Source organism: Otolemur garnettii, unplaced genomic scaffold (assembly GCF_000181295.1).
Source record: "Otolemur garnettii isolate 467f Iridium unplaced genomic scaffold, OtoGar3 scaffold00159, whole genome shotgun sequence".
Classification (NCBI taxonomy): domain Eukaryota; kingdom Metazoa; phylum Chordata; class Mammalia; order Primates; family Galagidae; genus Otolemur; species Otolemur garnettii.
The window spans coordinates 384,055-399,640 of NW_003852554.1; the positions used below are offsets into that span (position 1 = coordinate 384,055).

Below are 15,586 nucleotides of genomic sequence, written 5' to 3' on the forward strand. Positions count from 1 at the left end.
AAAAAAAAAAAGAAACTAAAATAATCCTGTTTGAAATCAGTGTGGGAGACAGAAACAATATAGAAATGATATAGTATTCTTCTATTGATTATAAACTTGTATTTCTTACAAAGTTATTGTATTTTTTAATCCAAAGATAGTCTATAGAGATCTAGTTCAAATTTCTCATCAATGAGAAAATTGAGACCTGGAGTGGTTAATCCAGATTATTGAGATTCACTTTTTAGGGAAAGAGTAGAATTAGAATGGAGGCAGAGTAACTTCTAGTGTTTTTTTCCCACCACATTGTGTCAGATTGCCTGTGTGGAAGTCTCAGATTCATTTTTCTCTTCACTTCCAAGTTATCTCCATTACTCTCTGTCACACCACTGAAGGTAGCTGCAGTTTTCTCTTACATATAAGTGTAACTTGTGAGTTAATATGTAAAACCTTTCTGATCTTCGGTCTGAAAGTAACATCAATAAAATCATGAAAGCTTGGAATAGGAAAAATTAGAGTCAAGTATAGCTAGCTATCTCAGTATCTCTTTTTGTGCTTTTCTTACGTGTAAGGCAAAAAGAATGAACTAGGAAATTATGTTGTAGCACTTGGCATTGAGGAGATCAATGTCCTTTCTCTCATATATATCAAATTTTGGTGTTTCACAATACTGCTTTTGAAATTAATTTCCCATAAACTTAAGTACTAAGAAAGGTTGAAGATTTATTTCTGAAACAAATGAACATTAATATATTATTCTGCTGGGTGTAGTGTCATGTACCTGTAGTCCCAAGCTGTTCAGGAGGCTGAGGCAGGACAATCACTTGAGGACAGGAGCTCAAGGTTACTATGAGCTATGACCAGGCTATTGCACTCCACTCTGGGTGACAGAGATAGACCCTGTATCTTAAAAAAATAAATTACACACACAAAAATATCTGTATGTAATTTGCATGGAACTCTAGTAATAGAAATGGTATGTAGTTTTTAGTTAGCTCTAAATTTATTAAAACATTTGTTTCTATTATGACTTTTTAGGTACTGTAGTTAATATGGTGACTGGAAAAGGTAGTCACAGGATTTGAAATAGTCTGCTTTTTATGATATTAATACGGTGGCATTTGTTTTTTCTCATTCACAGTGGCTTACTTTGTAGAGTAAGTGCAGGAAATGATATGGCCTGCCTCACTACTGATTTACTTGCTGCTCTTGGCAAAATGGAACCTGTCTTTACTCCCTTGGTGTTAGCCTTTCGCTACTGGGCTAAGGTAAGTGAACAGAAAGAAAGGTATTTTTTTATTTTATTTTATTTTATTTATTTTTTGTGGTGTACAAGGAAAAGAAAGGTATTTAATCTGCAAAATCAGTCAGGCTTTTTCTTGCACTGACATGTAACGTGTATCATAATGTGGGACAAAGTTGTTATCTGTACCAGACAGAAAGTGGTGTGGCAAATTCTGATTTATGAACATCAAAATAAAGTCTCAAAGTGATATAGACTTAGTGATGTATTTCAGATTTTTTTTCTTTTTTTGAGACAGAGTCTATCCACTTTATCCCTGGATACAGTACATTGGCATCATAGCTCACAGCAATTTCAAAGTCTTAGGCTCAAGCACTCCTCTTGCCTCAGTCTCCCAAGCACCTAAGACTACAGGCACCCACCGTAACACCTGGCTGTTTTTTAGAGATGTAAGGGTCTCCCGCCCCCCCCGCCCCCCTTTCCCCCAGTTTTTGGCCAGGGCTGGGTTTGAACCCACCACCTCCGGCATATGGGGCCAGCTCGCTACTCCTTTGAGCCACTGGCACTGCCCAGGGGGCTCACTCTTGCTCGGGCTGGTATTGAACTCTTGAGCTCAGGCAATCCACCTGCCTTGGCCTCACGGGGTGCTAGGGTTACAGGCGAGAGCCACTGTACCAGGCTTATTTTAGAATTTTTAGTTGTTATACTTTTATTCTCTTCCTATGTACTATAGAAATGTTCTCTTTTATATCTTAATATATAGGATTAATTAAAGTTGTAAAGTTGTAAAATACAGTATGTAAGTTAAGGTTCTTTTATTGGCATATTTTTTCCCAATCTCTAAGAATGATTTTCTCTTTCCTCAAAATCATTGATAATATCGAGCAATTTCTGATTGTGTACTTAGTTCCTAAATTGGAATTAATTTATATATCAGAAGGCTGTGGTTGCCCTGTGCTCATTTCTTTGGTGTGGAGGTAGGGAGCAGGAATGGTTAAATAATTACTAATGTTAGTCCAAGTGACCAGAGAGAGAGATTTTAGCTTTTTTGTGTTTGTTCTTACTATATCAGTACAGTATTCATCACTTATTAGATTAGTGGTGAATACATTCTCAGTCTTATACAAAGAAAACTGAAGAAGGGGATGGTGGCAGAGTGATAACTTTAGGGCAAAAACGGTCAGAGGATTATCTTTTGGAATTTTTTTTTTTAACTCTGGTCAGAGGATTACCCCACCTCCCCCCAAGTGCATAGAGCGGTACCAGCTGGCTGAGTAAGTACAGCTTGAAAAGTAAGGCATAGTCTCAAAGCCTGAAGTTGGGGCTTCTTTATACTCAAGGCCTTTGTACTACGTATTTGCTACACCCTTTATCTAGAATGTTTTTTTTTTTTTTTTTGAGACAGAGCCTCAAGCTATCCCCCTGGGTAGAGTGCTATGGCTTCACTGCTCACAGCAACCTCCAACGCCTGGGCTCAAGCGAGTCTCCTGCCTCTGCCTCCCAAGTAGCTGGGACCACAGGTGCCCGCCACAACACCCGACTATTTTTTGGTTGCAGCCATTATTGTTGTTTGGCGGGTCTGGGCTGGATTTGAACCCGCCACCTTAGGTGTATGTGGCTGGTGCCTTAGCTGCTTGAGCCACAGGCGCCGAGCCTATCTAGAATGTTCTTACTCCAGGTATTCAGATTGGTTTACTCTTATCTTTTCAAGTTTCTGTTTAAATTTTACTTTATCAGAGTTGCCTAGATGACCCTATACAAAATAGCATTTCATCTATCATTTTACCTGCCTTACCTTGTTTTATTTTTTCATAGTATTTACTACCACCTGCCATACACACATTTATTTGTTTGCAGTCTGTTTTCTTCCATGAAATTATAAACTAGGGCGTGGTGCCCATAGCACAGTGGTTACAGTGTAGTTCGAACCTGGACCTGGCCAACTGAAACAACTGCAACAAAAAAATAGCCAGGTGTTGTGGTAGGTGCCTGTAGTCCCAGCTATTTGAGAGGCTGAGGCAAGAGAATCACTTGAGCCCAAGAGGTTGAGGTTGCTGTGAGCTGTGATGCCACGGCACTCTACTGAGGGCAACATAGTAAGACTCTGTCTCAAAAAAAAAGAAAAACAAATTATAAACTTGGCTGGGTGCATTGTCTCATGCTTATAATCCTAGCATTTTGGGAGGCTGAGGCAGGTGGATTGCATTAGATCACAGGTTTGAGACCAGCCTGAACCAGAGCAAGACCCGTCTTTAAAAATAGCTGGGTGTTGGTGGGAGTGCAGTGAGGGGGAGGGTTGTTGCCTGTCGTCCCAGCTACTTGGGAGGCTGAGGCAAGAGAATTGCTTAAGCCCAAGAGTTTGAGGTTGCTGTGAGCTGTGATGTCATAGCGCTCTACTGAGAGCCACAAAGTGAGACTCTTGTCTCAAAGAAAAAGAAATTATTAACTCTTTGAGAGCACAGATTTTAATTTGTTTTATTTATTTGCTTCTTGTCCCTAGGATCTTTTATTTTACTGTGTCAGGATGTAAGACACACTTAATAAATATTTGTTAAATAATTTACCCAGTTTGTTTAGAAAGAGATTTTTAGGCCAGGCCTGGTGGTTCACACCTATAATCCCACCACTTTGGAAGACAAGGTAGGAGGATTGCTTGAGGCCAGAAATTTGAGACTGGCCTGAGCAACAGTGACACCTCATTTATTAAAAAATTTTAAAAATTGGGTGGGTGTACTCAATGTGTGTCTGCAGTTCCAAGCTGCAGGGAAGGGTCAGGCAAGAGGATTATACTCAGGAGTTTGTAATCTTGTCTCAAAAAAAAAAAAAGAACTGCACGTGCACATGTGTATATTTGTATGTGGTTGTTTGAGTATAGAAAAAGGCATGGTAGAGTACATACAGGGTTGTTAATAATTGAAGCAGAAGTAGAGATGAGATAAGGAAAAACAGATATATTTTTTAGTTTGGGTTAGTAAGAAGGTACATATGATTAGATTATATTATTTGTGTTTGTATGGTTAAGTCCAAAGTCTGAGCGGTAGCTGAGTCCTTCATTCAAGAAGTGTACCATATATTCCTACATTATACTCAGTAGGTGGGAGCTTACTCAGTCCCTTCCCCCTCCTTCTTGAATTTGTGTTTTTCTCTCATATACATAATATATATGTAAATATAATACATATATTTAAGAGACAGGTCGCCCACTATTGCCCAGGGTGGAGTGTGGTGGCATAATCATAGCTTACTGTAACCTCCATCTTCCCACCTCAACCTTCCAAGTAGCTGGGACTACAGGTGTACCACCATGCCTGGCTAATTTTTAAATATTCTTTTTGTAGAGATGACATATTGCTGTTGCCAGTCTGGTCTTGGAACTCCTGACCTTGGGCAATACTACTGTGTTGTTTTCCCAAAGGGATTATAGTGTGAGCCACCATGCCTGCCCCAGGGGAGGGGGGGGAAAGGGATAAAAAATATATATATATATTATTTTTATTTTTTTATTGAGATAGTCTCACTTTGTTGCCCTCTGTAGAGCACTGTGATGTCATAGCTCACAGCAACCTCAGATTCTTGGGTTCAAGTGATTCTCTTGCCTCAGCCTCCTGAGCAGCTGGGACTATAGGTGCCCGCCCCTGAGAAAAATATTTTTAAATGATGTCCACAGTAGAAGCACTACGTGTAATATAATTCCATTTATATATCTTTAGATGCATAAAGAAATGAATGACAAGATGGTCACCAACAGTTAATGGTTATTATTTCTAGGTAATGATATTTCACATCATTCCTTATATTTTGCTTTGTTATTTAAGCTTTTTACAATGATAATGGTAGGAAAAACAAGCTGCTTTTATTTTGAAAGTAGAAGAAGCTAAATGATGGTATTTCCCCTTTGATTTTGCAGTTGTGTTATATTGACTCCCAGACTGATGGTGGAATCCCTTCTTACTGTTTTGCTTTAATGGTGATGTTTTTTCTACAACAAAGAAAACCCCCTCTTCTTCCTTGCTTACTTGGAAATTGGGTAAGCATGAGTTTGCGATGTATATGTGCGTGTATATGTGTAGTTTGCTCCTGCAGAGTGTTCTGCTCAAACGTTTTTAAGCTGGAATTCTGGTTTGTCTGTTTGTCCATTTTTTTTTTAATAATTTTTCCACTACCAATTTGGAATGCCTTTTCATATAGATTGAAGGCTTTGACCCAAAAAGAATGGATGACTTTCAGCTGAAGGGCATAGTAGAAGAGAAGTTTGTGAAGTGGGAATATAATTCAAGTAGTGCAACTGAGAAAAACTCAATTGCTGAGGAAAACAAAGCTAAGGCAGACCAACCAAAAGATGATACCAAGAAGACAGAAACAGACAACCAAAGTAATGCCATGAAGGAAAAACATGGCAAAGTAAGCTGTTTTTGTTTTTGTTTTTGGCTTTTCTATCTGTAGAATTTGTGATGTCTTCTATTGAAGCTATTATAATAGTAGATTGACCTTCAGTAAGCCTCTTGGCCTCATTTTCCTCATCTGTAAAGTGAGGGGTTGATCTGGTTTAGTTTTTCAGTATTGAGATACCCTGATGAATTTATCCTTTATTTTGCAAAACTTGTATTGTTTGAATCATGTCAAGGTAATTCTATCATTTTTCATCTAGGCAAGGAAAATTTCCTTCAGGAGTTAGGCACTGACCAAACTTTAGCCCATGGGAATTAGTGGCAGACTGGGTGGGGGAATAAAGGCCCTGTGCTCTATGACAGGGTGGCTTGCTTATTTGATCATTCAACATTCATTTATTAAGGACTTGCTATGTGTTGGTCATTATTTTGAGTGCTAGTGAACCAAAGATGAATGTACTTGGATTGTGGCATCCAGAAGGTTGTAGTCTTTGAAGTAGACAGATTTCTTATTACAGAAACCTAAAGTTTCCTGAAGTCATTGCTATAGCTATACTGAATTATTCGTAGTTTCCTGGATATTCTTCCCTACTCCATTCAACTCTACTTCTAACTCTCTCCTCAACTTACCACAATACTGTCAGCTAATCTTTCTTACTTCATTGAGAAATCTGAAGAAATCCAAAGCCACTTCTGTACACTCACACCATTATCTGCCACCTGTACTCACATACTCACATATACTCTGCCTTGCTGCCTGCTTTTTTAAAAAACACATAGAATCTTGCCCCATCACTAAGACTGCAGTGCAGTGGCGTGATCACAGCTTACTGCTGCCTCCAGCTCCTGGGGTCAGTCAATCCTCCCCTCAGTCTGAGACTACAAAAACAAACCACTTGGCTGTTTTTTATTTTCTGTTTTTGTAGACATGAGGTCTCACTATGTTGCCCAGAGTGGTCTTGGTCATGGGCTCCAGTGATCCTCCCACTTTGGGGTCCCAAAGTGCTAAGATTAAAGATGGGAGGCATACTGGGCTGCTGCCTGCTTTCATGAGGAATTTTCTTTGTTCTTATCTAAGATAAAAGTCATTTTCTTTACATGTCCACTCCTATCCCTTCTTGTTTATTCCAGAACATCACTCTAGCAAGTATTCTCTTTTCCTTCTAAATTACAATTTTTCATTCTCTGCTGAATCAAGTCATGCTTTTTATTTCTCCCATTTTAAAGAAATATCTGACACAGCTTCCCCTCCGAGCTATTCCTTTGCTGCCTTTTTCAGTAAAACTTCTTGAAAGAATTATCTGTATTCTCTATTTCAATTTGTTTCCTCTTAACCTCACACTAACCAGGCTTTGACTCCATTTATCTGTCAAAACTTATTGTCATCAAGTCAGTAAGCCTCCACATTACTAAATCCTGTGGTAATTTCTCTTGCCAGTCGATTACTTCTTTCTCTGAAAAATTTATTCCCTTTCACGACACTACCCCCGTAGCTAGTTATTCCTTCTCAGTCTCCTTTGTTTGACTCTTAATATTAAGTGTTCTAGGGCTCAGTTTGTGATCCCTCTTTTCTTGTGTATGTACAGTCTTTGGGTAATCCTATCTAATCCTGTGGATTTTAAGTACCCTTTATATGATGATGGCTCTCAGATTTAAATATCCAGCTATACCTGTCTCTTGACCTTTAGAATTTTATGTCCAGCTGTTCATTTAAAGTCTCTACTGAGATGTCTGATCAGTGTCTTAAATTTAATATGTCTAAACTGAACTCCAGATCCTTCCTTGAAACTTGCTCCCTACTCAATACCCAGTTTTCCCACCTCAGTTGATGGCACTCTGTCCTTCCAGTTGCTTATTTAAAAACCTTGGAATTACGCTCTGCTCCTCTCTTTCTTTTATATCCCTTATCAAATATGTCAGGAAATCCTCTCATCTCTACTTCAAATTATATTCAGAATTTAATCAATTCCCACCACCTCTATTATTACTATCCTGGTTGTAGCCACCATCAATTGTGGCCAAGATAACTGTTGCTGCTTCCTAATGGGCTTACCTGCATCTACCCTTGTTTCCAATAGTCTATTCTCATTTTCTTTCCTTTTTTTATTACACACCACTGTACTGACAAGGACTTTATTGTCTAGGCTCAACACAATAAGCAGAACAGTTCTTCTAAAATGTAGGTCAGACCAGGCCTTTCCCCTCCCCACACTTAAAATGCTTCAGATGTTCTTCATTTCATTTAGAAAACAAGCCAAACAAATCCTTACTGGGTAGCTCTTTGCTTTCCTCTTCTACTTTTCATCTCACTCTACCATACAAGCTTTCCTGGTTTTCTTTTCAAAGCTAGTCACACTCGTACTTTGTATATTTGCTCTGTTTCCCATTCTTCAGATCACATCTCCTCCCCCTTCTTCAAATCACACCTCCTCAATAAGTCTTACCTTGACCACTCTGTTAAACACTTTTAACCTTCTCCTGTTCTCCCACTCCTATCCCTTTTATCTTACTCATGTTTTTTCCCCCATAGCACTTATCTTTTAACTTATTATGTGATTTGCTTATTAAGTTTGTCTTCTCCGTGAAGGCAAGGATCTTTTTGTTTCTCCCCTAAAATATATTCTGAGTACCTAGCACACTGCCTGGCAGTATTTGTGGGCGCTCAGTGAATAGTTGTGGAATTAAACGTGTGAATGTATTTCATGTCTTTATGCTGCCTAGTGGTCACTTTTAGCCAGTTATCATCTAAATAATTCCTTTGGAATTTAGGTATTACTTTCTATTGAGATCCTAATGATTTATTAGAGGTCTTTCTTAGCATATAGCCTTTACTGTAATTGCTAAATTTTTTATCCCTGTCCTAATAGTCTATCAAGTAATAACCTCACCTTATTTGAGTGGCAGTATTCACAACATGGACCCAGTAGCCAGCTGGTCTTTAGTCAGATCTTTGCCCTGTAGTATCTGCTTCATAGAATTATCAGAACTAATTGTTAAAATATATGCTGTTCTTAGAAGAGTGAATAGTGCATGAGATCTATTTTATGATATTCTGAACAACGCTGAGGATGTATCTTCTGCAGAAATGTTTGTTGAATGAATGAATTAGTTTTTTTCAAAGTCAAGGAATTTATTTACATTTAAAAAGTAATTGCAGTGAGGAGCTGTAGTTGTTATTATGTAGTGGTTTGCGGTCTTGTCTGCACATAAGAATCACTTGGGGAGCTTTATAAATCCCATTGCCTGGTACCAGCTCAGTTAAGTCAGTCTTGGGAGGGGTATGGAAGGAAGTGTTGGTGTGGAAGTCAGGTCTTAGTGTATTCTGATGTTCCTGTATGATTCTAATGTGTAGCCAAGGCTGGGAATCACTGGTTTGGGTAGAAAGAATACAGAATTCCTAGGAGTTAGTAAACTGGGGCTCTGTTCCCAACTTTGCTTTTTACTGATTGGTTTTTGACAAGTTACTCTCAGGTTTTGAAAATGTGATCTCTAAGGTCTTTTCTAACTGAAAATCCATTGATTCTGTAGTTTGTGAAGCTTAAATGAAAAGTATTTTTTTCTTTTCCAGTCCCCTTTAACATTGGAAACACCAAATCAGGTATCTTTGGGACAATTATGGTTAGAGCTGCTAAAATTTTACACACTGGATTTTGCTTTGGAGGAATATGTTATATGTGTACGGATACGAGATATTTTAACAAGAGAAAACAAAAACTGGCCTAAAAGGCGAATAGCTATTGAAGGTGAGGTAATATTATGTTTCAGTTGGAGAATATTTTTTTGTATGCCATTTATCATCTATTTTAAAATCTAGCATTATAAGTTTTACTTCTTGGCTTTGTAGTTGTATATTTGCTGCTAGGTTGTCATTATATATTTGATTAATTCTTTGTCAAGTCCATTATAGTTTCATAAGGTTAATACCTATTTTGTGGTTTCTGATATGTAAGTATGTTGGTTAGCTTATTATTAGCTTATTTTTGTGCCTTTATTTTGTAATTATGAAAATCTTCAGAGTACCAAAGAAGTTATTATGAACACAACAGAAATACAGAACAATAGAAATTAATAGAATACTACAAGAGGCTTGGTGTTCGTACCACAGTGGTTATGGCATCAGCCATATACACCAAGCGTGGCAGGTTCGAACCCAGCCCAGGCCAGCTAAACAACTGCAACAAAAAAATAGCTGGGCGTTGAGGTGGGCACCTGTAGTCCCAGCTACTTAGGAGGCTGAGACAAGAGACTCACTTAAGCCCAAGAGTTTGAGGTTGCTGTGAGCTGTGATGTCATGACACTCTACCCAAGGCAACATAGTGAGACTCTGTCTCATTAAAAAAAAAAAAAAACAAAAAACTATATGAAATGAACATCTTTTTGAATACAATTATGTCATGAGATTATGTTAAATTTTAATTTAAAGGCCAGTTTTCATTTCCTTCTCAAGTGCTTATCTGTTAAATGTGGCTAAGTTAAAGGAAAAAAGAACAATTGATATTGATACACACAGGGTTTCACACTGAGTTTCAAGAACCTTGAAGTTTTTATAGATACAGAAATTAGTAGAGTGGCTTCTAAATTCCTAATCAGTCACTCATGTTTTATAGATAGGAAATTGAATTATATCCATCATTTTAGTCTATTCAGCATACATATTCTGTTTTCTCACTCCTCTGTTGGCCTTCTCTACTATGTGTTAGGCCCCAAAATATTCTGAAGTAGACAAACATGTGCTTACCCCTTGTACTCTCTTGCACATAGTAAATAAATGAACCCTGAAGCCTCCAACCATAATTTCTCTCTCTCTTTTTCTTTTTTTGGAGACAGTCTTACTGTGTTGCCCTCAGTAGAATGCTGTGGCGTCACAGCTCACAGCAACCTCAAACTCTTGGGCTTAAGCAATTCTCTTGCCTCAGCCTCCCAAGTAGCTGGGACTACAGGTGCCTGCCACTGCACCCAGCTGTTTTTTGTCTCAGTTGTCATTGTTGCTTAGCTATCCTGAGCTGGGTTTGAACCTGCCAGCCTCTGTGTACATGGCTGGCACTATAACCACTGTGCTACAGGCACCGAACCACTCTCTTCACACCTCCCCCCCTTTTCTTTTTTTGAAAAGGGAGAAAGAAGCTAGGAAATGCTTTTTAAAGCCTATGGATTTCTTTTAAAAAAATTATTTTTGTGTGTGTGTGTGGAGACAGTTTCACTTTATTGCCCACCACAGAGTGCCGAGGAGTCACACAGCTCACAGCAACCTCCAACTCCTGGGCTTAGGTGATTCCCTTGCCTCAGCCTCCCGAGTAGCTGGGACTATAAGCGCCCACCACAATGCCCGGCTATTTTTTGGTTGCAGTTTGGCTGGGGATGGGTTTGAACCCACCACCCTCGGTATATGGGGCTGGCGCCCTGCCCACTGAGCCACAGGCACAGCCCTATTTTTTAATTATTATGTATGTATGTATTTATTTATGAGACAGAGTCTCGTGCTGTCGCCCTGTGTAGAGCGCTGTGGCATCATGGCAGCTCACAGCAACTTCAAACTCTTGTGCTCAGATGGTCCTCTAGCCTTAGCCTCCTGAGTAACTGCAATTATAGGCACTGGCCACAAGGTCCAGCTAGTTTTCTTCTATTTTTAGGAGGGACGGGATCTCCTTCTTACTTACTCAGGCTGGTCTTGAACTTCTGAGTTCAACCATTCCACCCACCTCGGCCTCCTAGAGTACTAGGATTATAAATAACAGCAAAAAGTAACAGAATCCCCAGTTTTAACAATTTGAAGCCTGGCCTTTTAATCCTTTTACTTAATGATCTTTAATAGTGGAGAACAGATACATTGTCTTTTGGGTGCACTGTTTTTTTTTTCCTGGGGCTTATTTACATATATAAAAATCTGATAATTCACCTTTTAGAGGTTTGTTATATGTGCTTAATGATGAGAATGCAATTGATGCAGGACTTTCGAGGGTTGCCATTTTAGACTGAAACATGATTTAAATTTTGGTATAATTTTCACTTTTTAGGTCTCTTTTTACCTTTCTTTATTTTTCTGATCTCACTAAAGTTAAACCTTAAAGTCAGTGTTTTTCAGGTTGAAGCTTTGAGAGTTTTAGGTTGTGTTTTATTTATTATTTACTTAATATTATTTTTTGAGACAGAGTTTCACTTTGTTGTCCTTGGTGGAGTGCTGTGGCGTCACAGCTCACAGCAACCTCCAACTCTTGGGCTTAGGCGATTCTCTTGCCTCAGCCTCCCGAGAAGCTGGGACTACAGGCACCTGCCACTCAGCTATTTTATGTTGTAGTTCGGCCGGGGCTGGGTTTGAACCCGCCACCCTCAGTATATGGGGCCGGCACCCTACTCACTGAGACATAGGCGCCACTGTAGGTTGTGTTTTATTTAAATTGCAAAGAGCTTATAACTAATATTAAAGAATGACAAGAGATGAACACTATTAGTGGGTCCTTGGAGCTTGAAAATTTTTGTTCAGTGATAATGTGTAGGAGTGTATTGGCATAGCTCCTTTCTCCAGAAATTCCATCATTGAAACTTTGTAATTACTGAGTTGGCCTTCTCAGCCATTTTCTTATTAGTTACCTTCTTCTTTTAGTTTTTTCCTTTATGGGAGGAACAAAGGAAAGGATGTTGCTACTGTATTTCCCAACTCAGGTTTCAGGAACTTTCATTGGGACCCTTGGTTAGAAAAACCTTGAGAAAATGTACTTTGCTTATAATCTGACAGGATTTATTTGTGTAAGCTTGGAAATGTAGTTTGTTTAGTGGAGATTTAGCTGTTGACTACTTTTTTTTCTTTTTTTTTTATTAGATCCATTTTCAGTCAAGAGGAATGTTGCACGGAGTTTAAACAGCCAGCTTGTTTATGAATATGTTGTGGAGCGATTCAGGGCAGCTTATCGGTATTTTGCCTGTCCTCAGAGGAAGGGTGGAAATAAGTCTACAGTGGATTTTAAGAAAAAAGAAAAGGGAAAAATAAGCAATAAGAAACCAGTGAAGTCTGACAGTATGGCAACCAACTGTAGCATTTTGTTTGGGGAAAGCACAGAAAAAATAAATGCAGAAAGAAATCAACCTGATAAATATGATGAAATGGAATGTACATCACAGAGATGTATTAATGACAATGAAAGTTTGTTGGTAAATGAACTAGGTTTGGCTGACTGTGGACGGGAATCTTCATCTCTTTCTACCAGTGAAGGCAGTGAATTAGAGACAAAATCAGTGAAGAAACAAGATGATTTAGCACCTTCAGAAACTTGTTTAAAAAAAGAGCTCAGCCAGTGTAATTGCATGGATTTGTCTAAGTCCCCAGACTCAGATGAGTCTGCTGGAACAGATTGCAGATCAGATTTAGAAATGGACAGTTCACACCAGATTGTGTGCACGAACACATCGGCTACCTCTTATAACTGCAAAGCTACAGAAGATGCATCTGACCTTAAGGATGATGATAATCTTCCGACCCAGGAATTATATTATGTGTTTGATAAGTTTATTTTAACCTCTGGCAAGGTAGGATATAGTTTGTAATCAATCTGTAAGATTTTGTTGTATGATACTATACTACTTTATAGTTTTTAGATTTAGAAATGTAAGAATAGCTTATATGGTGGCTACCGTTTTGGAATGATACTTTAGCATGTATTTTACTTTTTGCCTTTTTCCTATAGTTGCCTTTAGATAACATACAAAACCTTAAAAGCTTTTATCACTCTATTACTAATTGGTTTTCTTGAGTTTCTTATATATGAAAGGATTCATTTGATATTTTATGAAAAACAATTTAGCAAAGGCAACATATATTTAAAATTTTGCTTGTTTTTTATTTATATATATATATATATAACTTTTTTTCCAGAAAGAATCCAAGGTTTGTATATTACAGCATCCTATTTTTTTGTACCCTTCTCCTGTATTATACTATTTTATTTTATTTATTTATTAATTTTTTTGAGACAGTGTCTCATTTTGTCACCCTTGGTAGAGTGCCATTGTGTCATAGCTCATAGCAGCCTCAAACTCTTGGCCTCATGTGATCCTCTTGCCTCAGCCTCCCTGGTAGCTGGGATTACAGGCACCCTTCATAACACCTGACTATTTTTGGAGATGAGGTCTTGTTCTAGCTCAGGCTAGTCTCCAACTCCTGAGCTCAGGCAGTCCACCCACTTTGGACTCCCAAAGAACAGGGATTTACAGGCATGAGCCACCGCACCCAGGCAGTATAGTATACTATTTTAAAGAATTTTGTTTTAGGGCTGGGCATGGTGGTTCATGCCTGTATTCCTAGCACTCTAGAAGGCTGAAGTGGGTAGATTGCTTGAGCTCACGGGTTTGAGACCAGCCTGAGCAAGAGCAAGACCACATCTCTAAAAATAGCTGGGTGTTGTGGTGAATGCCTGTAGTCCCAACTACTTGGGAGGCTGAGGCAAGAGAATTATGAGCCCAAACTTTGGAGGTTGCTGTGAGCTGTGACACCAGGGCACTCTACTAGGGAGACAAAGTGAGACTCTGTCTCAAAGAATTTGGTTTTTGGTGAGAGGGGAGACTATAAGCATACTAAAGGGTAGTTGAAGGAAACTAAGGTTGGGAATCAAAAAAGAACTTAGATTTTGTCTCTGCTATAGAGCTTTGCTGGATTTTGGCTTATTCCTTATTAAATTATAGGAATTCTAACTCTTCTACTTTTAAAGTGGCATAATCTGAACTTTTAACTCATTTAGAAAATACCCCAATGAACAGAAAATAAATAGTAACTGCTTTGTTAATAAAGGAAAGTTTTATGGCCAGGTGTAGTGGCTCATGTTTGTAATCCTAGCACTCTGGGAGGCTGAGGTGGATGGATTGCTTGAGCTCATTTCATGAGTTTTGAGACCAGCCTGAGATAGAGCAAGACCTCCATCTCTACTAAGAATAGAAAAAATGAGGTAAGAGGATCGCTTGAGCCCAGGAGTTGGAGGTTGCTGTGAGCTGTGATGGCCATAGCACTGTACCTGGGGCAACAGCTTGAGGTTCTTTCTCAAAAAAGAGTTTTAGCTAACTAATGTTGCTTTAAGTGCAGTGCACATAATTGAAATATCATATGAACAAAGAAATGATTATATAGATCATATGTCAGACAAGTAGAATATTTTTTAAAAACTCATAGTCATCCAGTTTTATTATTTTATCCATAATTACTTACTGATAAGCTTTACAATTTTTAACATAATTACTAAGCAGTATTTTTCGTTTTAAAATCTGCTTTATTAAATATCTACATAAAAGTCTGTAGATATTTGATGTATGCAGTGGGATGTGTTTGAAGACATATATGCCTGGGAAATCGTCACTATCAGTGCCATTAATTTGTCCATCATCTCTAAAAATCCTCCCCCCCCCCACTGTCCTTTTGTGATAAGAACACTTACTATCTGTTGTCTTAGTGAATTTAAGATTATAATACAGTATTGTTAATCATAGGCTTTCCATTGTATAGTGGATCTCCAGAACTTATTTATTTTGCATAAATGAAACTTTACACCCTTTGACAAACACTTCCCCTTTCCCCCTCATCCTTCTAAGCAGTATTTCTTCATTCTGTGTAAGTACACGTTGGTTGCAATTGACATAAGCTGCAGTATTTAAGGCATATAGACAATTGAAAGGATGAAGTAAATGGCTGATATTTAGAAAAACTTCTTAATTACATAACTGCAGTTTATATTACTTTATAGTTTTTTTCCCTAGAAAATTAAGGTAAGGAATGTTTCTCTAATTTTAATTTTTATTAGTTATCTAACTTTTTTTTAATTTTAGAATTTCCTGCCTAAATATGTCATAGATTTATAAAAATTAATTAATTTTGCATCGGAGTCTCATTCTGTCACCCTGGGTAGAGCGCCATGGTGTCATACCTCACAGCAACCTCAAACTCTTGTGCTCGAGTGATTCTCTTCTCTTGCCTCAGCTTCCCAAGTAGCTGGGACTA

At 38.3% G+C, this 15,586-nt stretch overlaps 1 protein-coding gene across 6 annotated transcripts in view; it reads left to right on the forward strand.

Moving 5' to 3' along the window:
* ZCCHC11 (zinc finger CCHC-type containing 11) overlaps nt 1-15,586 on the forward strand; it is a 123,176-nt gene that overhangs the window by 76,544 nt on the left and 31,046 nt on the right. For 5 of the 6 annotated variants that reach the window (XM_023519139.1, XM_023519142.1, XM_023519143.1 and 2 more), the window contains exons 9-13: nt 1,121-1,247; nt 5,130-5,249; nt 5,411-5,623; nt 9,179-9,353; nt 12,428-13,131. In XM_023519139.1, the coding sequence (XP_023374907.1) occupies nt 1,121-1,247; nt 5,130-5,249; nt 5,411-5,623; nt 9,179-9,353; nt 12,428-13,131 (1,339 nt within the window). The remainder of the gene's footprint in view (nt 1-1,120; nt 1,248-5,129; nt 5,250-5,410; nt 5,624-9,178; nt 9,354-12,427; nt 13,132-15,586) is intronic. The other variant, XM_023519144.1, reaches the window with a different exon arrangement.